We start from the raw sequence: 25,930 nt of genomic DNA on the forward strand, positions 1-25,930 counted from the left end.
CTCTTTCCCTCCCTCCCTCCCTCCCTCCCTCCCTCTTCTTTCTTTCTCCCTTTTCTTTCTTGTGTTTTGTTTTGGTGCCGGGGATTGAACTGGGGACTTTGCTCTTGCGAGGCAGGTTACAGAACCACTGAACTAAATCCCTGGCTCCTTTCTTCCTTTCTTTTCCTTTCTCTTCCTTTCCCTCCCTCCCTCCCTCCCTCCTCCCCTCCTTCCCTTCCTTCCTTGCTTCCTTTCTTCCTTCCTTTCATTCATTCATTCATTCATTCATTGAGACAAGGTCTTACTTTTTGTACTTCAGGCTGGCCTTGAACTCACTGTGTAGCCCAGGCTGGCCTCCAACTCTCGGCAAGCCTTCAGCCTTCTGCCTCAGCCTCCTTAGTGCTAGGATTACCACACCTGTCGTGATTTGCATTTTTCTAATGACCAAAGGTGCTGGACATTTTTTCATTTACTTATTGGCTATTTGTACTTCTTTTGAAAAGTGTCTTTTCAAATGGTATTTTTTGATTGGGTCTTTTATTTGGGGGGTCTGATTTTTTGAGTTCTTGATATGTTGTAGATAATGTCTGAGGGGTAGCTGGCAAAAATTTTCCCATTTTGTAGATAGTCTCTTCTCTTTTTTTTTTTTCTGTGCAGCTTTCTAATTTGATATAATCCCATTTGCTGATCATTGGTTTTTTTGTGCAATTGGTTCGTTCAGAAAGTCTTTGCCTATGCCTATGTCTTCAGAAGTTTTACATTTTTTATCTTATAGTAGATTCATTGTTTCTGCTTTAATATATAGGACTCTAATCGGTTTTGATGTGATTTTAGTACAGGGTAAGAGAAACAGGTCTTGATTCATTTTTCTGAGGTGGACAACCAGTTTTCACAGCACCGTTTGTTAAAGAGGCTATCTTTCCTTCGGTGTATGTTTTTGGCCTCTTTGTCAAAGATCAGATGGCTGAATGTGCCTGGTATCGTTTCTGCATCCTCAGTTCTTTCCTATTGAACCACACGTCTTTTGGGGGGGGGGGGGCACCGGGGATCAAACTCGGGACCTTGTGCTTGCAAGGCAGGCTGCGGAACCACTCAGCTAACTCCCCGGCCCCACCACATGTCTATTTTTGACCCAGTATCATGCTGTTGTTGTTGGTTTTTTTTTTTTTTTGGTACCAAGGATCAAACTTGGGTCCTTGTCCTTGCAAGGCAGGCACTGGAACCACTGAGCTAAATCCCTGGCCCATCATGCTGTTTTTATCACTGTAGCTTTGTAATATAACTTGAAATCCAGGATTGTCATGCTTCCTGTTCCAATTGTGTTTCGCAGGATTGCTTTTATTATTCTGGGTCTCTTCCAGTTCTATATAAATCTTAGGGGTTTTTTTTTCTAGTTCTGTGAAGAATGCTGTTTGTTTTTTAATTAGGATTGTATTAAATCTATATGTGTTTTGGAAGTATGGCCATTTTGACAATATTGGTTCTGCCTATCCAGGAATAGGGGACATCTATTTTTTGATGTCCTCTTCAGTATCTTTTTTCTAAGTACTCTAGTTTTTGTTACAGAGATCTTTCACTTTCTTGGTTAGATTAATTCCTAGGAATTAACTTTTTTGATTTTTAAATTTTTTTTGGTACCAGGGATCAAACTCAGGTCTTTGCACTTGTGCAGGCGGCGAAACCACTGAGCTAAATCCCCTGCCCGGAATTAACTTTTTTTTAAGCTATTGTTTTAATCAGATTGTTTTCTTGATTTACTTCTCAGGAGGTTCATTGTTGGTGTATAAGAACAGTATTGATATTGTATATTGATTTTGTATGCTGCTATTTTGCTCAATTTGTTTATTAGTTCTAAGAGTCTTGGAGTTTGGGGGTTCTTCTATGTAAAGGATCATGTGCTCTACAAATAAGGATAATTGTCTTCTTCCTTTTCTATACTTTATCCATTTCTTTCTTTCTCTTGACTGGTTACTGTAGCTGTTATTGAAGAGAAATGTTGAGAGTGGACACCCTTGTTTTGGTCTTGATTTTAGAAAAAATGCCTTCAATTTTGCCCCATTTAGTATAATGTTGTTATTTGGATTTTTGTTAAGTTTTGTCTTTTTTGGTAACATTGTAGCCTACAAGTATAAATCCTGAAAAATCATTGCAGAAATTTATTTGGAGTTCATTTCCACATGTCCTAGGTTATGTCCTAACTTGTTTTACAATGAAGAGAAGAATTTTTCTTACTTACAAATGATGCTTCACAATAAGAGTCTACTATAAATTTTTAAAGCAAAAAGAATTTAAGAATTTGCTTTTAAACTTTTAAAAAAAGTACTCAGTATATATTCCTTATATTTAATCTTAATACCTTCTTAGAATTATAATACAAATAAATCTCTTTGAAAGGAATTTCAGCTTTTTGTTAAATAGTTTAATCTTAGCAATCTCAAAGGATAAAAAAAATTTTTTTAGGATCTAATGAGAATTGTCTCAATTGTAATGTACAAAGGCTTGGCCCCAAGTATTTTGCTCCATAAATGCATTTAAATTTGAATTGAATCTGCTAATCTGTCTAAAAAGTTACTTACCTTTTAATATATTCCTGATGGAAGAGTATTTAAAAAGATTAGCACTTGCCGGGGATTTAGCTCAGTGGTTTCTCCGCCTGCTGTGCAAGCTCAAGGACCCGAGTTCGATCCCCGGTACCAAAAAAAAAGAAAAGAAAAGATTAGCACTGGCTCTAGTTTTAAACTAACAAGGTAAAGATCTAACTTCAGCAGAAAACCCACCAATTTCATTCACATATATGTGAGCTTAGCTCTTAAGAGAGAAATCTAGGGGCTTTAATCATTGGAACTTAGTCTGAGATTTAACCAATGTGAACTGGAGGTTCAAACAAGTCTGTTCTTCATTTTTTTTCTTTCTGTTTTTATGTGGATTTTATTTTTAGAATTTGAAATTCTGTCTCTGTGTCTTTCTCTGGAAAGGACTTGAATTAGTTTCTGTGAATCAGTGAATTTGTTAATCAGTTTGTTTCAATAGACTTTCTTGAGAATTTTAATGAATCCTTAGATTTTTTTTTAAGGCAGTTAAAAGTTAGAGGCAAGACATTTTTGCATTTTTGTCTTTTGCTGGAACTAAAAATAAGATGTGTTCCTGTAAGTGAAAGGATTTCACCCTATATGTAGTCAATTTATGATGTCTTTCACCAAAGCTGCTGCCCACCATTAAGTCTCTTATCACAGGGCATTTTAAAATGATGCCATAAAATGCATGTTGAGAATCTCTGGATCTCAAATGTATACAAATCACATCTAAATGTCAATTCCTGAGTTAAGGAACTGACACTTATGGCACATTCAGTCTCTATTAATATTTAGTAGGCTAGAGATTATTGTTTATGTTATTCCTTATGTTCTTGTAGACTTAAATACTTGTTGAAAAGCATTTGTTTTATTGGGGCTGTATATTTCTACCATTGTACTGATTTGCTTACTTGAATTAAAGTTATCCTTTAATTGTTTTGGGCTGTATCTGTAGTTTGACATTTAGGACTACCCATGTGTACTATGCACCAAAGATGAAATTTCAATGCATTGTTCAGTTACTAAACAATTCTCATTTGTCTATGATGAAACTGTATGCCTGGGTACATGTATTTCAATGTTAGTTATTTTGTAGTATCCATTTGAATGATGATAATTAATATGTAGAGACTAATTTTCCAAATTCATTTGTCTCCTCTGGGCATTTCTTTGGGGTATGTTCATGTTCATGTTTTTGCCTCTGATTTTAAAATAATTTTCCTTTGTTGTAGGATGAGCAGTTCTTAGGTTTTGGCTCAGATGAAGAAGTCAGAGTGCGAAGTCCCACAAGGTCTCCTTCAGGTATGACCAGTTAAGCACATGGTGCCTTTAAGTTCTATTTGTTAGAAGGTTGTGGCTTCCTTTTGCCATATTTGCATTTAAAAGATGATCTACAACTCTGTGGATAGGAAATTACTTATAAACTAGATTTCTCTGTGGGATGCTTCTCTGTCAGACTACCTTTGCTTTATTTAGTATGCTCTCTGGAACTACTTGGAGCTTGGGAGATAGGTTTACACAGAATTATGGGGAAACATGATAGGCTTGAAGATAGCCTACTAAAAGTATACTCAGATTTACAATTTCATATTAAAATGCTAATATGCCTTTAGCAATAATTTGGCCATTGTGTTTTACGATGAAATCTGTTCTATTGTCAAAGAACTAAAAGTAAAATATGGTGCTATGTGAAACTATTTACCTGATCCTTGAAAGACTATTAAAATAAAGAAAAAAAGTTATATGGGGGTGTTTCCATTTACAATGTTTGTCATTTTTGTCACAGACAAAATATCTATACTATCTTGAAATTCTAGACTTTCAGGCAGTTTCTAGGAAAAGGTCCTCAATAGAAATAATATTTAACAGTTTGCATAATTCAGTTCTGTAGGAGAGAGAGCTGAAGATCTTCTATTGGAAAATACATTCCCCATCTTGCTGACATTCTGACTTCTTGTATGGCTTTGATTTTGTATGGATAGACTATCTACTTAGGTATGCTGCCGTTAGCAGATTTTGCTCTTTTTTTCTATGGCAAAACATTTATTGGTACATTTTAGACTTAATGATAACACTCAGATTTTGCACTTTGTCACTGACTTAGTTTGTGTTGTTTGCTTAAAGGGTATCACGTAAAGAGTCATCGTGTTATACAACTGTGGTAACAGGCCTTTGGTGCTTGTGCTGCAGCTAGCTGCTTGTTATCACTGAAAGCTCTAGAAGGTTCGCTGTAACTGTTATATAGTAATCTAACTCAGACACCCAAGTTGACAATTTTTCTTTTCTATTTAGGAGAAGTTAGCTAATAGTGTCTTAAGTGTCTGTGTTACTTAGACAGAGGCTATGTTCTGTTTAAAATGTGATGACATCTTAGCCAGGCTTGTTGGTGCATGCCTGTAATCCCAGCACTCAGGAGGCTGAGGCAGGAGGATCGCCTTGAGTTTGAGGCCAGCCTGAATTACCCTGTCTCAAAAAACAAAAAAAAAGATGTGATAAAAAATTTTAAAATTTCATATAGGAAAGGGATTTTAGGGATCATCTGCTCTAACTCTTCATTTACAGCTGACAGATGAGGCCAAGAAAATACCCATGAGCAATTATGTATAACCAGTGTGTGAGTTCTTTGGATGTGTTGTGAATTAAGAAAGTTAGCACCAGAAGTGGTTTTTTCTACTTAAGTATCAGAAGCTTATTTTAAAAGTAGAATAGAAAGGCCGGGAATTTAGCTCAGTGGTTTCGTCACCTGCTGCGCAAGCGCAAGGACCCAAGTTCAATCCCAGGTACCAAAAAAACAAAAGTAGAATAGAAAGGGCTTTCCAAATTAAGAAAGTCCTCTGAGTGGCCCAGTTCAAGTCAGTCACAATGATAAAAAATCTTACACTTCTGGACAGGTGGTTTTTATTAATTGACAACTCTTTTATGATGGTTTCCTCTTAAGTTTTTTTCTTGGTTATCAGTTTATTGTGAAAGTTGTCTTTTTTATTAAAAATCATCAGGATATCTATCATTATTTAAGAAGTGAAAGGTAGCTTCTTGTGTTCTAGTCCATTCCTTTTTTTATAATTAGTATATATTGAGAATGAATTTGTAAATCTTTAATCTATTAAGGGAAACTTCATAAGTTAATTGGTGAGGAATGCATTTATATATAGAAAGCTCAGCAATAAGACCTTTGTTGATTTCTGCTCTCTTAGAAAGTAGCTCCGTAGTAAAAATGTTCATAATGGCCTAAATCTTTTGGTGCCTGTGAAGGGAAGTTTTAGTCTCAGAAGAATGTTGTCTTATAAAACACTCAAAAGTCAAGAAAGAAGAGATGATAGCATGCTCTCTCTATATCTATATCTATATCTATATAGATATAGAGTTTTTTTGTACCAGGGATTGAACTCAGGTCCTTGCACTTGTGGGGCAGGCGGTGAAACCACTGAGCTAAATCCCCGGCCATCTTAATATATTTTAATACAGGTTTATATGAGTATTGGAGACAGTCTTGTTTTCTTAACTCTCTTGATACACAGCAAATTGAGGCAATTTATAAACTGCTACATTCCTTTTATTTAGAAGAAATCTGATTTATTGAGTTGCTGATTTGCTCTTAACATGTTTACAGTTAAATCTTTTGGTAACTTGGGACTAACTAGTTTAAGAACCCCCCCGCCCAGATAGGAGAGTACATTAATGGATACATCATTAGTCATTTCACAGAGTGTTCACATTCTACAGTATTCAGTGATGTTCTGAGATCTCTGAATGAATATTTCTCTATTCAGTAAAATTTTCTTAATTTACTTTGGTAAACAGATTAAAAATATAGGATGCAGAGTTACATAGGAGCCTTTTCCTGTGTAAGTTTTTTTTTTTTGGTACCGGGGATCGAACTCTGGTCCTTGCGCTTGTGAGGCAGGCGGTGGAACCACTGAGCTAAATCCCCAGCCCATGTGTAAGTTATTAATGATTGAAGAGCACCTTGTTCAAATTTATTCAAAGCCAAAATTCCAAACTGAAAAGTTGGGTTTCCTTAATAGAAGCATGTTCTTAAATGTTACTCTGGGTAGCTAGGATAAGGAAGTATAGATTTTTTTAAAAATAAGTTGTAGGAAAATCAGTTTTCTACATTACTTTTCAGTTGAAAACCTCTTACCATCATCTTAACTTTTGTATCAAAAAAGTATTTAAACGTTCTTTCAGGTGGAATGTTACTTGATTTCTTTGAGGCAAATTTTTGATGAAAACAAACTAAATACAATTAAGATATTTTATTGATTCAATAGACCCAAGTTAAGTTTGGTACAAAATGGCCTGTGTTAATTATATTCAGCTTAGCTAAGACCTGAACTACACAGCTAAATATATGCTCTTCATTGTTTAATTTCTATATACAGTTAAAACTAGTCCTCGAAAACCTCGTGGGAGACCTAGAAGTGGCTCTGACCGAAATTCAGCTATCCTCTCAGACCCACCTGTGTTTTCCCCTTTAAATAAATCAGAGACTAAATCTGGAGATAAGATCAAGAAGAAAGAGTCTAAAAATATAGAAAAGAAAAGAGGAAGACCTCCTACCTTCCCTGGAGTAAAAATTAAAATAACACATGGAAAGGACATTGTAGAGTTACCAAAGGGAAACAAAGAAGATAGCCTGAAAAAAATTAAACGGACACCTTCTGCTACATTTCAGCAAGCCACAAAGATTAAAAAATTAAGAGCAGGTAAACTTTCTCCTCTCAAGTCTAAGTTTAAGACAGGGAAGCTTCAAATAGGAAGGAAAGGGGTACAGATTGTACGCCGGCGAGGACGGCCTCCTTCAACAGAACGGATAAAGACCCCTTCAAGTCTCCTCCTTAATTCTGAACTGGAAAAGCCCCAGAAGGTCCGGAAAGACAAGGAAGGAACACCTCCACTCACAAAAGACGATAAGACAATTGTCAGACAAAGCCCTCGAAGGATTAAACCAGTCAGGATTATTCCTTCTTCTAAAAGGACAGATGCAACAATTGCTAAGCAACTCTTGCAGAGGGCAAAGAAGGGGGCTCAAAAGAAAATCGAGAAAGAAGCAGCTCAGCTGCAAGGAAGAAAGGTGAAGACACAGGTCAAAAATATCCGGCAGTTCATCATGCCTGTTGTCAGTGCTATCTCCTCCCGGATCATTAAAACCCCTCGGCGGTTCATAGAGGATGAAGATTATGACCCTCCAATTAAAATAGCCCGACTAGAGTCTACACCGAATAGTAGATTCAGTGCCACATCCTGTGGATCTTCTGAAAAATCAAGTGCAGCTTCTCAACACTCCTCTCAAATGTCTTCAGACTCTTCCCGATCTAGCAGCCCCAGTGTTGATACCTCCACAGATTCTCAGGCCTCTGAGGAGATTCAGGTACTTCCTGAAGAGCGGAGTGACACCCCTGAAGTTCATACACCACTGCCTATTTCCCAGTCCCCAGAAAATGAGAGTAATGATAGGAGAAGCAGAAGGTACTCAGTGTCAGAGAGAAGTTTTGGATCTAGAACAACTAAAAAATTATCAACTCTTCAAAGTGCCCCCCAGCAGCAGACCTCCTCCTCTCCACCTCCACCTCTGCTTACTCCCCCACCTCCACTGCAGCCAGCCTCCAGCATCTCTGACCACACACCTTGGCTTATGCCTCCAACAATCCCCTTAGCATCACCGTTTTTGCCTGCCTCTGCTGCTCCCATGCAAGGGAAGCGAAAATCTATTTTGCGAGAGCCAACGTTTAGGTGGACTTCTTTAAAGCATTCTAGGTCAGAGCCACAATACTTTTCCTCAGCAAAGTATGCCAAAGAAGGTCTGATTCGTAAACCAATATTTGATAATTTCCGACCCCCTCCACTAACTCCTGAGGATGTTGGCTTCGCATCTGGTTTTTCTACATCTGGTACTGCTGCTTCAGCCCGGTTGTTCTCACCACTCCATTCTGGAACAAGGTTTGATATGCACAAAAGGAGCCCTCTTCTTAGAGCTCCAAGATTTACTCCAAGTGAGGCACACTCTAGAATATTTGAGTCTGTAACCTTGCCTAGTAATCGAACTTCTGCTGGTACATCATCTTCAGGAGTATCTAGTAGAAAAAGGAAAAGAAAAGTGTTTAGTCCTATTCGATCTGAACCAAGATCTCCTTCTCACTCCATGAGGACAAGAAGCGGAAGGCTTAGTACTTCTGAGCTGTCACCTCTCACTCCTCCATCTTCTGTCTCTTCTTCATTAAGCATTTCTGTTAGTCCTCTTGCCACTAGTGCCTTAAACCCAACTTTTACTTTTCCTTCTCATTCCCTGACTCAGTCTGGGGACTCTACAGAGAAAAATCAGAGACCAAGGAAGCAAACTAGTGCTCCAGCAGAGCCGTTTTCATCAAGTAGTCCTACTCCTCTCTTCCCATGGTTCACCCCAGGCTCTCAGACCGAGAAGGGGAGAAATAAAGACAAGGCCCCCGATGAACTGTCTAAAGATCGAGATGCTGACAAGAGTGTGGAGAAGGACAAGAGTAGAGAGAGAGACCGAGAGAGAGAAAAGGAAAATAAGCGGGAGTCAAGGAAAGAGAAAAGGAAAAAGGGATCAGAAATTCAGAGTAGTTCTGCTTTGTATCCTGTGGGTAGGGTTTCCAAAGAGAAGGTTGTTGGTGAAGATGTTGCCACTTCATCTTCTGCCAAAAAAGCAACAGGGCGGAAGAAGTCTTCATCACTTGATTCTGGGACTGATATTGCTCCTGTGACTCTTGGGGATACAACAACTGTCAAAACCAAAATACTTATAAAGAAAGGGAGAGGAAATCTGGAAAAAACCAACTTGGACCTCGGCCCAACTGCCCCATCCCTGGAGAAGGAGAAAACCCTCTGCCTTTCTACTCCTTCATCTAGCACTGTTAAACATTCCACTTCCTCCATAGGCTCCATGTTGGCTCAGGCAGACAAGCTTCCAATGACTGACAAGAGGGTTGCCAGCCTCCTAAAAAAGGCCAAAGCCCAGCTCTGCAAGATTGAGAAGAGTAAGAGTCTTAAACAAACTGACCAGCCCAAAGCACAGGTACTCATTTGCACCTTACCTGTTAAAAACAACAGTTTACCAAACCCTTCCTGTGGGCAGGTTTAGTTAGGTTAATTAAGTGTTTCAGTTACTTCCAGTTATGGTAATCAGGCAGAGTATGGTGGAGGTGGTAATATTTGTAATGGTCCTTCAAGGACTGATAGAAATAAGTAGAAAATAACAAGGTACTAACTTTCTATGTAGTAGGAATGGTGTCGGTAGAGATGGAAAAGTATGAAATGTATTTAAGCAACAGTGGATAGCTGGCAAAGTGGTGAACTAAGTAGCTGAAAGATGGAACAATTTTACAGAGAATGGTGAGTTATTTGTACCTCATCATTTCGGTGCAATGGAATCTGTTGACTTACTTGTGAAGAAATATTTTTATAATCAAACTGTTTCACTTTCCCTGATAGAATAAAAACTGGAGGCAAACATTGTCTTCCTCTGAGTAGTAGATGATTAGAGCAATAGATGTTTGTGGGATACAGTGAGAAGCACTTAGCCTTAAATTGTGGAACAGAAAAGATGTAGAATTCAGTTTGTTAAGAGGATGCCAATTTTTTGCCAAGAACAGCAGTTTTTTTAAAAAAAATGAACGAGGCATGACCTTCCCAGAGAAAACTTGATCTTAAAGTTTTTTTTTTAATAGTTATTACAGCCTAGTGTGGTGGCACACACCTGTGATCCCAGCATTTGGGGCGCTGAGGCAGGAGGATTGCCCTGAGTTTGAGACCAGGCTGGGCTACATAGTAAGTTCAAGGCCACTCTGAACTGCATAGTGAGACCCTGTCTCAAAAAAAAAAATTATCACATAGTAGATCATACTATCATGCCGAATTAGGTTAAGATTGCCACAGCTTAATGTTTTGTTGTTTTGTTTTGTTATTCAACCTAGGGTCATATTTATATTAATTTTGCCCAGTTGACAGTTTTAGCAGCAATGTAAGGGACTTATTTCAGACACTGTGTTGGATGTTTTTGGTTAGCCTCCTCATGATAGGGACAGTGGCTCTTTAAAATGTGAGATACTTCTGTTTGGAGCCATGGTTTTTTTTGCATCCATTTATAAGCTATTTCCTCCCTTTGTCTGTGTTCATCAAGGAAATACGAGAAAGAGACTGGTTAAAATAGCCTTGCTGACATTATACTGTTTTAGTAATACTGTACAGACTGGCAGCTTGAATTTTGAGAATTGTAAAGAAGTCTAATTGGAAATAGAAGCTTAGTTGATTTCTGTTTGTTTGTTTGTTTTTTGTTCTGGGAATTGAACTCACAACCTTGTGGTTGCCAGGCAGGTGCTGTGCCGCTGAGCTACATCTTTGGCCCTTGATCTGTTTTTTTTGTTGTTGTTTTTTTTGGTTTTGGTACCGGGGATTGAACTTGGGACCTTGCGCTTGTGAGGCAGGTGCCAGAACCACTGAGCTAAATCCCCGGCCCCCTTGATCTGTTTTTTGAGGAGAGGCTTTTTTGTTGCTAATTTAAGAATATGGAAGTAGTTGGATTCTGTATATTGATATATTTTCTCAGCTGAGAAGAACTAGACTTGTATGTTTTGATGCTAGATCATAGTAAATTGATCAAGTATATATGTCATTTAGTTATATTTACAATATATATGGTTGTCATTGTTTTTGGCCTGCTTTGAATTTAGGGTCAAGAAAGTGATTCATCAGAGACCTCTGTTCGAGGACCTCGGATTAAACATGTCTGCAGAAGAGCTGCTGTTGCCCTTGGCCGAAAACGAGCTGTGTTTCCTGATGACATGCCCACCCTGAGTGCCTTACCATGGGAAGAACGCGAAAAGATTTTGTCTTCCATGGGGAATGATGGTAGGTCTAGGAGATCACACTTGGGGTGTGAGCAGATTTTTTGTTTGTTTGCTGGTCATTCTTGGGGTGCCCAATAGGCTCTTCATAGTTAGACCGGGTCTTTTTTTTTTTTTAATTTGGTACCAGGGCTCAAACTTGGGACTTTGCGCTTGCGAGGCAGGCGGCAGAACCACTGAGCTAAATCCCTGGCCCTAGTCTGGGTCTTTTAAAAAAACATATAGCTAGAAGGAATTAAATATATGAAGATTTTTATTAGAAGAAATGGGTGAGAAAGAAGGGGGATAACAAAGGAATGCTGAGAGTTGTCAGACTGTAAAGCAAGTCCTATGCCCATGAAGGAGAGACAGGGAAAGTTGGGCAGAACCTTTGTAGACTGCCATGCAGTCTAAGAATGGTTTGGCAAGGTTGTCAGGAAGTCTTTGAATAAAAATTGGCTATCAGAGGTGTCTTGTGTCTCCCAGGAAGAACCCTGTCTTAGTATCTCTGCCACACTGAGTCACTGTCACTGTGGTAAGTGTGGCTTTTTCACACCACTGGATTCTAGCGCGAAGCAGCTGGGGCCTTGGTCAATTATGCTTCCTGCAGTGTATGTCTGTGAGAAACATTCTCATGACTGCCATATAGTTCTGAAATTTTGGGTAGTTGCTCTTAATGAATGTGGAGGCTTAGAAAATCCTTAGAAGCATTCAGTTCATATTCTTCATTTTAGATTAGACTTTTTTTTCTTTTTTAGTATTTGCAATTTTGCTTTCATTAAGCTGCAAGTTATAGGGATTTAAAAACATTTTAATAATTAAAACTTGGGCGTTCTCAATATAAATATTTTTATTATAATTTATTTCAGTTTTGGACTATCAGTTAAAATGAGATTTAAATGTATCTAATAATACAGAAATTTTGAGGCTCCCCCTCTCTGCTCCCAAGAATGGGTTCGATACTCCCTTGGAACTAATGACATTTCTTTAACAGACAAGTCATCAATTGCTGGCTCAGAAGATGCTGAACCTCTTGCTCCACCCATCAAACCAATTAAACCTGTCACCAGAAACAAGGCACCTCAGGAACCACCAGTAAAGAAAGGACGGCGATCAAGGCGGTGTGGGCAGTGTCCCGGCTGCCAGGTCCCTGAGGACTGTGGTGTTTGCACTAATTGCTTAGACAAGCCCAAGTTTGGTGGCCGCAATATAAAGAAGCAGTGCTGCAAGTGAGTGGATCTTACTCTGAGATGCTGACCTCTCCCAGTCATGAGGTTGCTTATTTATCTCTGGTCTAATGCAGAGATGCACTTGGAAACAAAGTGGTGATTGTATTGAATCTCCTTGAGTTGCAAGATTAGCTGCAAAATTGGACTATGTGAGGTGCTCAGGTTTGGGCTCTGCTTAAATAAATACTCTGGTACAATGTTTTCTAATAGAACGTTATGAAAATAACATAAGTGTTCTGCGTATGCTCAGTTCACTGTGGCAGTCACTAGTCATGTGGATATTAAGCACTTGGAATGTGGTTAGTGTGTCTAAAGAACTACAGCTACATTTTTTACTTCATTTAATTTTAATTAATTTAAATTTAAATAGCCATATATGACTAATAACTACCATATTAGTCATTGACACTCTGGAAAATTTCTTCTTAAAACTTGATACAAGGCTGGGGATTTAGTTCAGTGGTTCCAGTGCCTGCCTTGAAAGCACAAGGTCCCGAGTTCGATCCCTGGTACGAAAAAAAAAAGACTTGATAGACTTAGGCATATTTATGTGTCAGAACTGAAATCACTTTTAGGGCATGCAGGAAACTTTGGCATGTCTTGCCTAAATCTGTATGTTCTCTACCCTTTTTTAGACTCTTTTCATACAAATGGTGTGTTTTTAGGGCTGGGGATTTAGCTCAGTGGTCCCGCCACCTGCCTTGCAAGCAGAAGGTCCTGAGTTTGTTCTCCAGTACCAAAAAAAGAAAAAAGGCCTGAGTCCAGATGGTGTGCTTTTGGTTTTTTGGTGATGCTTATACTTTACTACTGAGTACATCTCCAATCCTTTTTGAGACAGTCTCACTAAACTGCCCAGGTTGTGCTCCAACTTGCAATCCTCCTGTCAGCCTCCCCAAGTAGCTTCAATTATAGGCATGCACCACCACACCTGGCTTGAATTTTTGGTATAGAATTTTTTAATACTCTTTCTTCCTCCCTTTATAGTCAGTTTGTAAGGCACTTTCTGCCTTCTGGAATAATTTGTTTAAAATTAATCAGGAGTCACATAAACAGAAATTATAGAGCATCTCACTAAGGTGGCCAGATAATTTGTTTAAAATTAATCAGGAGTCACTTAAACAGAAATTTTACAGCATCTCACTAAGGTGCCCAGAAAAAACTAGATATTGCTGAATGAATGAATAGCATGAAAGTGGTTAATATAAAGCATAGTTGAGGCAGAAGTAGGAGGATTGCAAGTTTGAGCCCAGGCTGGCCAACTTAGCAACTTAGTGAAATACTGTCGCAAAATGAAAACCGAAGAGGAACAGGGAATGTAGGACAGTGTAAAGGCCTAGGGTTCAATATCCTGAACCATAAAAACAAACAACAACAACAACTAAAACCGTAGTTGTGGGAAACTCTGCGTTATTAACTTTAAGGAAGAGCTTCTAGAGACAAGCAGTTTTGTGCTTTGGCTGGTCTGGCCTTAAGCAAGAATCTTATCTCAGGCCCATTAATGGTAAGATGTGAATTAATTCATGTACTACAAAAAGATATATGATAGCAGGATAAAATTGCACTGAACTCAGTGGTTGGCATGGATTTAGTGCAATTTTGTTTTATTTTATTTTATTATTTATTTATTTTCGGTATTGGGGATTGAATTCAGGACCTTGCGCTTGCCAGGCAGGTGTAGTGCCACTGAGCTACATCCCCAGCCCTTGGTATAATTTTAGACTTCAAGTTAAGTTTGAGTTTCATTACATTTAAATTGAGGGGTGAAATATCTATTAAAGCCATGAGATATACCTGTAGCATTATAGAGGCGGACAAAGGACTTTGGAGATTTCAGTCCATTTTGTGTAAATATGAATATAAAATCTCATAAAGAACCAGTATAAGAAATATTAACTGATCATTATGTGTGTGATGCTAGTCAATATTGAGTTACAATGACTTGCAAGTGCAAAGACCAGAGTTCAATCCCCAGTACCAAAAAAAAATCACAAATATTGAGTTACGAGAGCCTCATATCAATTTGAGTCTCATATCAAAAATATTTCGAGGGCCGGGGATTTAGCTCAGCGACACCATGCACAAGCACAAGGTACTGAGTTCGATGTCCGGTACTGGAAAAAAAAATTTTTTATTTTAATATTTGTTCCTTTTAGATCCTAAAGGCGAGTAAAATTGCTGATCGAAGGATTTTTATCTTATTTTTTGGTACCAGGGATCAAACTTGGGTCCTTGCGCTTGCACAGCAGGCGGCAAAACCACTGAGCTAAATCCCCAGCCCATTGATCCAAGGATTTCAAAGGCTCACATTTAACCTAAGTAATGAACAGTCCTTGTTTCAGCTGTCAAAATGAACTAGAATAAACTTCACTGATTCTTACAGACAAATGAATACTTGTTTCATTTGCTTTCCTTTTAAATGCAATTTATCCTATGGTTTGTCCCATGTCATCCTAGGATGAGAAAATGTCAGAATCTACAGTGGATGCCTTCCAAAGCCTACCTTCAGAAACAAGCTAAAGGTAATGTTGTGAAAAGGTCTTCCCCCAAATACTTCCTGCTTTAATGTCATATAGCTACATATGTTCGGTATAAAGAGAGTAGTAGGGTCTTTTTTATCATAAAATACTGCTTTTTCATGGGCAAATGGTGGTTATTGAAGGTGGATGATAGATACATGGGAGTTCAACTCTTGCCTGTATTTGGGGATATGTTTGGAAATTTCCATAGTAAATTTATTTTTAATGTCATATAAAAATTATAATTCATCCCATTTCCTAGAGTAATGAAAGTAAGCTCAATCCTCAGCCCAAGAAGGGATTTCTTGAACTAACTTTATTATTTATTTTCCTTGTAGTGCTGGGGATAGAACCCAGGGCCTCGCACCTGCTACTTCATTTGATCAATACAGCACTAATTCTTTGAGCCTTGCAGTTGCCAGCTTTAGCTGCAGGAAAATGAGAAAAAGATTATGTTATATTTCCATAAGTCTGTTTAACAAAAGTTTTGCTCACTTATAGATGGATGATCTTATTTTGTTCCCTAGCTGTGAAAAAGAAAGAGAAAAAGTCAAAGACCAGTGAAAAGAAAGAGAGCACTGTGGTGAAGAATGTGGTGGACTCTAATCAGAAACCCCCCCCATCAGCACGAGAGGATCCTGCCCCAAAGAAGAGTAGTAGCGAGCCTCCTCCAAGAAAGCCAGCGGAAGAGAAGAGTGAAGAAGGGAGTGCCTCTGTCCCCGGGCCTGAATCCAAACAAGTTGCCACTCCAGCTTCCAGAAAGTCCAGCAAGCAGGTCTCACAGCCAGCCCCTGTCATCCCCCCTCAGCCACCTACCACAGGACCACCACGAAAAGAAGCTCCCAAAACCACACCGAATGAGCCCAAGAAAAAGCAGCCTCCACCCCCAGAGTCAGGTGAGTGAAGAAGGCAGAAAGGATGGGTGAACACAGGTGATAGGAGAAAAGCCCTGGTGTCTGAAACCGCATTTGGAAACCTGAAATGTTTTAAGTCTTCAAGAGAATTAACTCTTTTTAAACTGTTATATAATAACAAAGAAATAGAAGCCAAAAAAAAAGGTTACAGATATTGCCTTGATTTCCTATTTGAAGCCTATTTTGGTTTGGTTTTTTAAAGCTTCTCTTTTCACAGGCCAGTACAGCGTAACACAGTCATTGCCAGCACTGACTACAATCTGTTTTGAATTCTTTAGGTCCAGAGCAAAGCAAACAGAAAAAAGTGGCTCCCCGCCCAAGTATCCCTGTAAAACAAAAACCAAAAGAAAAGGTAAGGCGGGCCTTTGTTTCTCTACCACTTCTCACAGATGGGTTCTATTCAGTAGGTAAAAGCCTTGTCCTTGATATTTGCATGATCAAGTGAAACTGCTTTTCTGTTTCTGTGTAGATGGCAAGGGTTGGGATTTCTTTTTTTTCTTTTTTTTGGTACTGGGGATCAAACTCAGAACCAGGCAGGTGCGGTGCCACTGAGCTCAATCCCTGGACCAACAAGGAATTTCTTGAACTAACTTTATTATTTATTTTCCTTGTAGTGCTGGGGATAGAACCCAGGGCCTCACACCTGCTAAGCAAGCATTCTGCCCTCAAGCTACACCCCAGCCCTCTTTGAACTAACTTTAGAATTAACTGTGTCTTTTTTGGTCTCTTTCTCTTTTTGCTGTCTCCTTCTTTATATCCCTACATGTTATAGCCTAGGAATCTGCTTATTGTTTTTTGCAATTTTCTCAGCAGACTGTAACAATATTTATAAAAATCACCCATACATGTGTCTACTACTTTGATTTTTTTTATTATTATTATTATTTTTTTTTTTTTTTGGTACCGGGGATTGAACTACAGTCCTTGCACTTGCGCAGCAGGCAGTGAAACCACTGAGCTAAATCCCCGGCCCCTTACTATTTCGATTTATTATAGAGACAGGATTTACAAATTCTCTGAAGATTACTTTTCTGTTTCTATAGAATACTTATATTAGAAACATGTTTTCCAGATCTGTTAATAAAATTTGGCATTTTCATTATCATCTGTTACAACTGTGAAGGTAAATAGGATGTGTTTGGGACCTGTGCTTGTGAGGCAGATGCCGGAACCACTGAACTAAATCCCTGGCCTGGATGTGGTTTTTTTTTTTTTAATTAAAAAAAATTTTTTTTTGAGACAGGGTATCACTATATAGTTTCAGGCTGACCTTGAACTCGTAGTGATCCTCCTGCCTCCGCCTCCTGAGTGCTGGGAATATAGTAGTTTTGTTGTTTTTTTTTTTTTTGGTACTGGGGATTGAACTCGGGTCCTTATGCTTGAGAGGCAGGCGGCAGAACCACTGACCTAAATCCCTGGCCCAGTAGTTTCGTTTTATATTCATTTTTTGTTTCCATAGGAAAAACCACCACCAGTCAGTAAGCCAGAGAATGCAGGCACTTTGAACATCCTCAGCACTCTCTCCAATGGCAATAGCTCTAAGCAAAAAATCGCAGCAGATGGAGTCCACAGAATCAGAGTGGACTTTAAGGTAAAAATGTTTAATCATCATGGAGTTTATTGGCATGTATTGGCATGCACTTTAAATAAAGAAAATGGTGCTACTACTAATGGTATGGAAAGAGGAAATCAGCACCAACTAGAGGAATAAATAAGAACTAAAGTTAGCAGGTGAGTTCAGGTGTTGGGAGCGCTCTAGTCAGTGTCGTACTATAATGTCATTGATTGTGAACAAAATGATGACAGCCATTGAAATGCACTACTTGTAATGCCCTGAGCATTATATGAGAAAATTACTTCACACAGGAATGAGCAAACCATTATGGTTGCTTGAATTAATAAAATGAAGGAAATTCAGTCCCAGTATATCTTTGCTGTATATTTAGCTAGAATTCAAACAGTAGATGAGCCTTTTGCTAGTTTATGCCTGAGATTAAAATTTTTTAAACCAGCAGTTATTTTTGGATTCATTGAAATGAAATACTCTTGATATTCAGATGTCACTGCTATGTCTTTGCATTCTTATTTTGTCATTGTAAAACTTTTCATAAGTGATCGCAATCTCTCTCCCCCACCCTACAGGAGGATTGTGAAGCAGAAAATGTGTGGGAGATGGGAGGCTTAGGAATCTTGACCTCTGTTCCTATAACACCCAGGGTGGTTTGCTTTCTCTGTGCCAGTAGTGGCCACGTGGAGGTAAGGCTTTTTTGTATCCTAGGAAGTGTTAACAGTGGATTATTTTGCTGTGGATGAAAGAAATTGTTGTGTTCTCTTTTACTGGCATTTGGGAGCAGGTACTATTTCCTTGTTTAAACCAGCTAGTGAGATATTTTTGAATGTTTTAAAAATTTTGGGAAGGAATCTACTACTTTTTAGAGTAGCAAATAGTCTCACCTTTTAAATTCAGTCTTTATTAAAGTTCTGATTTTTCTGCTGAATGTCCAAATATGGGAAAAATTCTAAGTGTTCTATAAAGAGAGACTGTTGTTTATATTGGCTGTCAAAGTTCTCAGCAATTACAGGGGACCCTCAAGTTATGACCAGCCTGACATACGAACAACTTGGGTTAACTAGGTTAATGGAATATTCATCTGCCTCTTGTTATCTATAGCTTATACTCAGGTAAACATCCAAATTTCAGGTATATTGACTTACAACCAACCTTAGTTATAAGCAGCCCTTGGGAACTGATCAAGTTCATAAGTCAAGGGTCCACTATAATTTTAAAAAGAAACAATGAGAAAGTACCTGTAGAAGTGGGTACTTTCTGGTGGTGAAAATAGAAATTAATTACACTCTTTCTGAGTGTGTTGTTTACAGATAATATGTGTGTTAATCATTAAAACAGGTACAGTACCCTCTAACAGTTGCATTCCAAGTGTTTATCTTTTATCCAGTAATTAGATAAATTGGCAAGCACATGTGTATGTGTGTGAGAAAAAGTTTATTTCAGCATTTTTTGATAAAAAATTAGAAACAACTCAAAAGTCTGTCAGTAGAGTCTTGAATTAAAGAATTACAGTAGCTAGGCATGGTGGCACATGCATGTAATCCCAGCACTCTGAGAGGCTGAGGGAGGAGGATCATCATGGGTTCAAGGCCAACCTGGGCTACATAGGGAGACCCTATCTCAAAAAAACAAAAAAAAGAAAGAAAATTATAGAATGTCTGTAATCCCATCACTCAGGAGGCAGAGGCAGGAGGATTACTGGGAGTTCACTGTCAGCCTGGGCTGCATAATGAATCCAAAGCCATAATAAACTACATAGCAACACCCTGTCTCAAAACAGAAAGATAGGAAGCTAGGTGTGATGATGCATGCCAGGGATCCCAGCACTCAGGGGGCTGAGGAGGGTTGCTGGGACTTTGCAGCCTGGGCTACATAGTGAGACCTTGTCTAAAAACAAAACAAAACAAATATATATATACACACGTACACACATGCACAGGAGAAATATGGAAGGATTAACACCAAACTATTCTAGTTGTTTTTTTTTTCTTTTCATTACTGGGGATTGAACTTGGGACCTTGCACTTGGGAGGCAGGCACCAGAACCATTGAGCTAAATCCCCGGCCAAGTTGGGGTTTTTTTTTTGTTTTGTTTTGTTTTTTGGTACCGGAGTTCGAACTCGGGTCCTTGCATTTATAACACCAAACTATTAAGAGCATGGTTGGATTATGAGCAAGCTTTATTTTCTATGTCTCAGCTTTTTTAGTTTTTTTGCAATATGAGAAAGAACAAAAATAGTAGCATAGTTTTAAATAGGAAGCAGTATTTTGTCATTCATAAGGGATGTAACCAAGACCTATACGATTCTCAAATTTACTTAGCTAATTATTACATAAAATATGAACTCAGTGGTCAAAAGACAATCAAAGGCCTAGTCAAAATCTGGATTTTGAGCAACCAGGGCCACTCATATACTAGATAAGAGATTCAGTTCTGCCCACTGCTGTTTTAAATTATGCATTGCAAAACTGAATTGTTAGCGTGTACAAGGCTTTGGCTTCAACACTCCATTCCCACCCCTAAATGTTGCCTGATACTCATTCATTAAGCAGATATTTTCCTTATTGCTGTTATGAACAAACAAGACTTGTATAAGTGAAGGAGTTATTTCAGATATCACCAAGACTAGGAATATCCCATCTACAAGTGCCAAGGGTCTTCTTTATCTCTTCTCTTTTCCTCCATGATCTAATGCTTTGTATTCACATGTACACTGCTCACAAGAATAATTTAACAATATTTTGTTGCATAGTTCTTCAACTGTGATTAAATGATATTTTTTCAGGATGTAATTGTTCCAATGTAAATCATATATGTTGTGCACTACAGTCTCTAGGATTCCTAGAAACTGAGTTAGGGAATAAATAGTATACTACTGTTGCCCTCCTAAAACATGACCAGTGCATGATGTATTCTCCATTCAAATTTTAAAACTTTCCATATTCATATGGTTTCAGATTTATAGAAAAACCATAAAAGTACAAAGAATTCCCATGTACCCTTCTCTCAGGTTCTCCAGGTGTTAATATTTTATATTTTCTTTATTTCTTTGTATATATTTTGCAGAATAAGAAATATGTACCCATACATGTTAAATACCGACATTCTTTTTCTAAAACTTTGAAAGCAAGTAGTAGACATATGCCCCTTTGCTTCTAGCTGTTATAGTATATATTTCCTAAAGTCAAGAATACTCCATTATCTAACCACAGTGTAATGACCAAAACCAGGAAATTAACATTTGAGAATTACTGTTGTCTGTAGACCTTATTTAGATTTGACCAATTGTCTCAGTTTATTTTGGGGAATAGACGTTCTGGGTTATCCTCAGTACTTTTGAAAATCTTATATGAAAATGACTTATTTTTTAAATTACAAATGAAAAGGATAAAAGCAGCTTACAATTGGACCTTTAGAACCCTTCCTCTTCTCCCCTACCCAACTGGTTTACATTCCCATATTCTTTGTTTATATTCTCATGGTTCTTAGCACATTCTATTAAATCTTACAGTAATATTTTACTTTATAATTATTATTACTACTGTTTCCCCTGAATATCCTGTATTATCCAATTTATGCCTAATTCAGTATATTGATTGTTTTTTGTGGGTTTTTTTGGTACTGGGGATCGAACTCGGGTCTTATGCTTGCGAGGCTGGTGGTGGAACCACTGAGCTAAATCCCCAGCCCTAATTCAGTATATTGAATTAAATATAGCTTGAGTGTTTCTTATCTAAAATATTTGAGACCAGAAATGTTTTGGACATTTTTTTAAATTTTGGAATATTTGCAGGTACATAATGAGATATCTTAGGGATATGACCCAAATCTAAACATGAAATTCATTTGTTTCATATATACCTTACACATAACTTAAAGGCAATTTTATGAGGTATTTTAAATTTATGCATGAAACAAAGTCTGTATATTAAAGTTGAAGCTCCCGTGTGGAATTTTCCACTTGTAGCAATTTTGGATTTCAGATTTTCAGGTTATGGATGCTCAGTCTGTATATGCCAATGCAATCTAAAACTCAAAGTATGTTATATGGTTGATATTTCTTTCCACATGTAATTGAACACACTTCTATGTTTCTATCTTCTTTCTGTAGTTTGTGTACTGCCAAGTGTGTTGTGAGCCCTTCCATAAATTTTGTTTAGAGGAGAGTGAGCGCCCTCTGGAGGACCAGCTGGAAAATTGGTGTTGTCGTCGCTGCAAGTTTTGTCATGTTTGTGGAAGGCAGCATCAGGCTACAAAGGTATAGGATTTAGTAATAGAACTGTTAGAGTATACTCTTTATTTCTTCCTTCTGATTTAGTGTTCTTTTCTCTGCTGGATTCTTTTCTCTGTTTTGACTCATTGGATATAATCAGTTGCCTAACTTCTCTTTAATTTTGAGACTATTGGGAACATGACATTGGAAAAGATTCCAAAAATATGTAAAATTTAGGGCTGGGGATTTAGCTCAGTGGTTCTGGCGCCTATCTCGAAAGTTCAAGGTCCCGGGTTCGATCCCCAGGGCGGGGGAAAAAAAGCAAAGTTTCATTTGGGCCAGGGATTTAGCTCAGTGGTTTTGCCACCTGCTGCACAAGCACAAGGACCTGAGTTCAATCCCCAGTACCAAAAAGAAATATGTAAAATTTATCTCATAAGACCACTTAGCACTTACTGCCTTTAGCAGGAAATATTTGAATCTCTGTAATTTAGTTGTGAGCAAGGAAGGTATGAGGAAATTTAAACTGTTCTAATAATGTGCTGTACTTACTTGAAGATAAATATGAAAAGGGATGCTAAGTAATAGTTGCTTAGTGAAAGTGATGTGACAGCCATTTTTGCCAACATATTTTTCTACAGCAGCTGCTGGAGTGTAATAAGTGCCGAAACAGCTATCACCCCGAGTGCCTGGGACCAAACTACCCCACCAAACCCACAAAGAAAAAGAAAGTTTGGGTGAGTACACATATCATGCTGCTTTGAAATGAATCATCATGGGTTGGTCAGGTTCTCATAACGTATAATAATGGGAGTACCTTTGTTTGAAGATGTCAGTATAACAAATGTTTTTGCCTTATTGTTAGGAAAAGTTGTCTCAGTAAAGAAGTCAAATGTGGAAATGAATTGTGGTTGAGATCTTTTTAAATAAGGGAAGAAATTAAGAAATCCCTATTGAATTCCTTCTTTTCCAGATCTGTACCAAGTGTGTGCGCTGCAAGAGCTGTGGATCTACAACTCCAGGCAAAGGGTGGGATGCACAGTGGTCTCATGACTTTTCCCTGTGCCATGACTGTGCCAAACTCTTTGCTAAAGGTAACCATAAAATTTAGTTTTGTTCATGTTTGCTGCTTTGGAGGTAAACTGTCTACTCCAGTGGAATGAAGTAGAAGGATGTCATTTAGATGTTACCACTTTTCTATTACTGATCTGTTCTGTGTGTAGACAACTTAGCAGCTGGGAATGTTTTGTTAGTTTATGTGGGAAGAATATGGGGAGATTTTTGTTACAGCTGACTGCAAACAAATGCTGTGAGCTGGCAGAGTCAGAGTGTGGTACATATATATTTGATTGCATCAGAAATGGCTTTAGGGCCCAGGGATTTAACTCAGTGGCACCGCGCCTCCCTTGTAAGCTCAAGGTCCTGAGTTTGATGCCCTGTACCAAAAAAAGAAAAAAAAAAGAAATGGCTTTAGGTACTGCCCAGTACATTTTATCTAATTTTTTTTTTTTTGCTGAAATTCTTTTATTGGTACATTTTAGGTATACAATATGTTTACATTTATCATTGGGTGCTTGTACCTGTATATGATGTATCTTGGTTCTTATTTTTTCCCCATTCCCTGTGCTCCCTTCACCCCCTCCACCCTTCCCTATTTACAAAGACTTTGTTTTTATTTTTTCCTTTTCTCATAATTTTTCCTTCCCTTCTTTCCTTTCCCCTTCCCCTCCCACTTCCCCTACCCCTTTGGACCTTTTCTTCCTATTTCAAATTATCAATTACTCGTTTTAATCATTTTAATCCTTATTTACACTTTCAGTTTCTCACTAGAGAAACTATTCGGTATTTACACATATGTGTCCTATTTATTTCACTTAAGAGTATGGCCTCAATATGCATCCACTTAGCTATAAATATCTCTAGTTTCTCGTTCTTTATGGCTGAGTAGTACTCCATTTTATTAAAAAACCACGCATCTTCTTTATCCAGTTTCTAGTAGATGGGCACTTGGGCTGTTTCCAAGCTTTAGCTATTACAAACTCTGCCACTATAAACATGGGTGCACATATATCACGGTGGCATGATTCTTTTAATTCTTTGGGGAAGATACTCAGCAGAGGAACAGCTGGGTCAAATGGGACCTCTAGTCCTAGTTCTTCGAGGTATCACCGCACTGATTTCCACAGTGGTTGCACCAGTCTGCACTCCTACCAACAATAGAGGAAGGTTCCTTTCTCCCCACACCCCCACCAGCATTTGTTATTGGTTGATTTCTTGATAGCAGCCATTCTTTCTGGGGTGAGGTGGAATCTCAGTATTGTTTTTATCTGCATCTCTCGAATGACCAGTGATGTTGAACATTTTTTCATATATTTATTTGCTGCTTTTATTTCTTTGTCTGAGAAATGTCTGTTCATTCCAGATGCCCATTTTTGAATTGGGTCTTTGAATTTGGGGGGTCTGGTTTTTTTCGGTTCTTTATATATTCTAGATATCTTAATAATTATGCTAGGAAAAAAGTTCTAACAGATTAAACCCACAATTACTTAGAATATTATGCAGAGTCAGTGTTAAAGTTATTTTAAGTAGAATAATCAGATCAATTTAATGAGGTCTATTAAGTAATGGGGGGTCAGAAATAATAGAGGAAGCCTAGCACTTGAGAGGCTGAGGCAGGATTGTAAGTTTGAGTCCTACCTGGGCAGCTTAGTGTGACACCACCACCCCCCCGCCCCAAAAAAGCTGGAGATCTATCTCAGTGTTAGAGTGCCACTGGGTTCTCCCCCATAGTACTGAGAGAAATAGTAGGGGATACGTGATAAAGCAAATTTATGAATGCTATGCATAAAATTGGTTTAAAAAGATCTGCTCTAAGCTCTAATGCAAAAAAACTAAGAATAAAGAAAAAATTTTGAATTAACTCACACAATGCCACTTTCTTTTTAAAAATTTAACCATTTCTTTCAAATGTTTAAGAGATTGTCTTTTCCATTCTTTTTCTATTATATTAGTTTTAAAAATCTACCTAATAATTTTTAGAAAAAGGTCTATAAAGAAGAGAACTAGTGGCATGTTTGAAGCTTTCTTATGAGTTTTCTAGGAGCTTATGAACATTCATAGATCTGTGCTAGTGTTTATAAGTGAGTCTATAAGACTACAGATTTTAAATTAAGTTGGCCTTAGAAGCATTGGTGTGTGAGTCAAAGCACTGCTGTAAACTTTGCTTTGCTTTCAGGAAACTTCTGCCCTCTATGTGATAAGTGTTACGATGATGATGACTATGAGAGTAAGATGATGCAGTGTGGGAAGTGCGATCGATGGGTCCATTCCAAATGTGAGAATCTTTCAGGTACAGAAGGTTGGAGTCTTTTTATTACAGTTTCTTTCTGAGTACTGCCGCACTTACAGCTTCCAGATTACTATAAACTTAAAATTTTATAAGTGTTACTTGAAGTCTTTTTAAGTTTATTTTCAGTCTGTAGAATAAGCAGCATTATGTTGTTTTGTTCATTTCTCTTGACCACATCCCTTTATTTATTTGCTGTCTTTTGTGTATGCCTCATCCAGTTTGTTCCCTAATAACCAAATTCTGAGTTAGTGTTAATTATGTCCCTTTTAAAAATTAGTCTGTGTGATATCCTACAGGGTATTAGCGTCTTAGTGCATTTCCTAATGTACAGTAGAGTGACTCTTCTCCCTCTTTCCCTCTCTTCAGAGGACATCATCGTAAGTTTTTGTTTTCCTAGATGAGATGTATGAGATTCTGTCTAATCTGCCAGAAAGTGTGGCCTATACTTGTATCAACTGTACTGAGCGGCACCCTGCAGAGTGGCGACTAGCCCTTGAAAAAGAGCTACAGAGTTCTCTGAAGCAAGTTCTGACAGCTTTGTTGAATTCTCGGACCACCAGCCATTTGTTACGCTACCGGCAGGTAAGCCAAAGGTTCACTTTGTTTCCCCAGATCTTGTTCTTTGGTGGTTTTTACCTAGTAATGGGATGAGGGGTTTGTTTCATTTTCTTTTTTTGAGACAGCGTCTCACTGTGTAATTCAGGCTGGGCTTGAACTCACTATGTAGCCCAGGCTGGCCTTGA

General features: G+C 38.1%; 1 protein-coding gene across 8 annotated transcripts in view; it reads left to right on the plus strand.

Moving 5' to 3' along the window:
* Kmt2a (lysine methyltransferase 2A) overlaps positions 1-25,930 on the plus strand; it is an 83,660-nt gene that overhangs the window by 28,355 nt on the left and 29,375 nt on the right. For 2 of the 8 annotated variants that reach the window (XM_087212450.1, XM_087212454.1), the window contains 14 exons: positions 3,785-3,854; positions 6,935-9,588; positions 11,243-11,420; positions 12,390-12,624; positions 15,079-15,143; positions 15,668-16,036; positions 16,333-16,406; positions 17,514-17,645; positions 18,197-18,310; positions 21,737-21,883; positions 22,480-22,575; positions 22,812-22,932; positions 25,074-25,196; positions 25,585-25,769. In XM_087212450.1, coding sequence (XP_087068576.1) covers positions 3,785-3,854; positions 6,935-9,588; positions 11,243-11,420; positions 12,390-12,624; positions 15,079-15,143; positions 15,668-16,036; positions 16,333-16,406; positions 17,514-17,645; positions 18,197-18,310; positions 21,737-21,883; positions 22,480-22,575; positions 22,812-22,932; positions 25,074-25,196; positions 25,585-25,769 — 4,563 coding nt within the window. The remainder of the gene's footprint in view (positions 1-3,784; positions 3,855-6,934; positions 9,589-11,242; positions 11,421-12,389; positions 12,625-15,078; positions 15,144-15,667; positions 16,037-16,332; positions 16,407-17,513; positions 17,646-18,196; positions 18,311-21,736; positions 21,884-22,479; positions 22,576-22,811; positions 22,933-25,073; positions 25,197-25,584; positions 25,770-25,930) is intronic. The other 6 variants (XM_087212452.1, XM_087212455.1, XM_087212456.1 and 3 more) reach the window with 4 other exon arrangements.

Source organism: Heterocephalus glaber, unplaced genomic scaffold (genome assembly GCF_053883595.1).
Source record: "Heterocephalus glaber isolate CG9 unplaced genomic scaffold, H.glaber_assembly_v1.0 deba00001429, whole genome shotgun sequence".
NCBI classification, from domain to species: Eukaryota; Metazoa; Chordata; class Mammalia; order Rodentia; family Bathyergidae; genus Heterocephalus; species Heterocephalus glaber.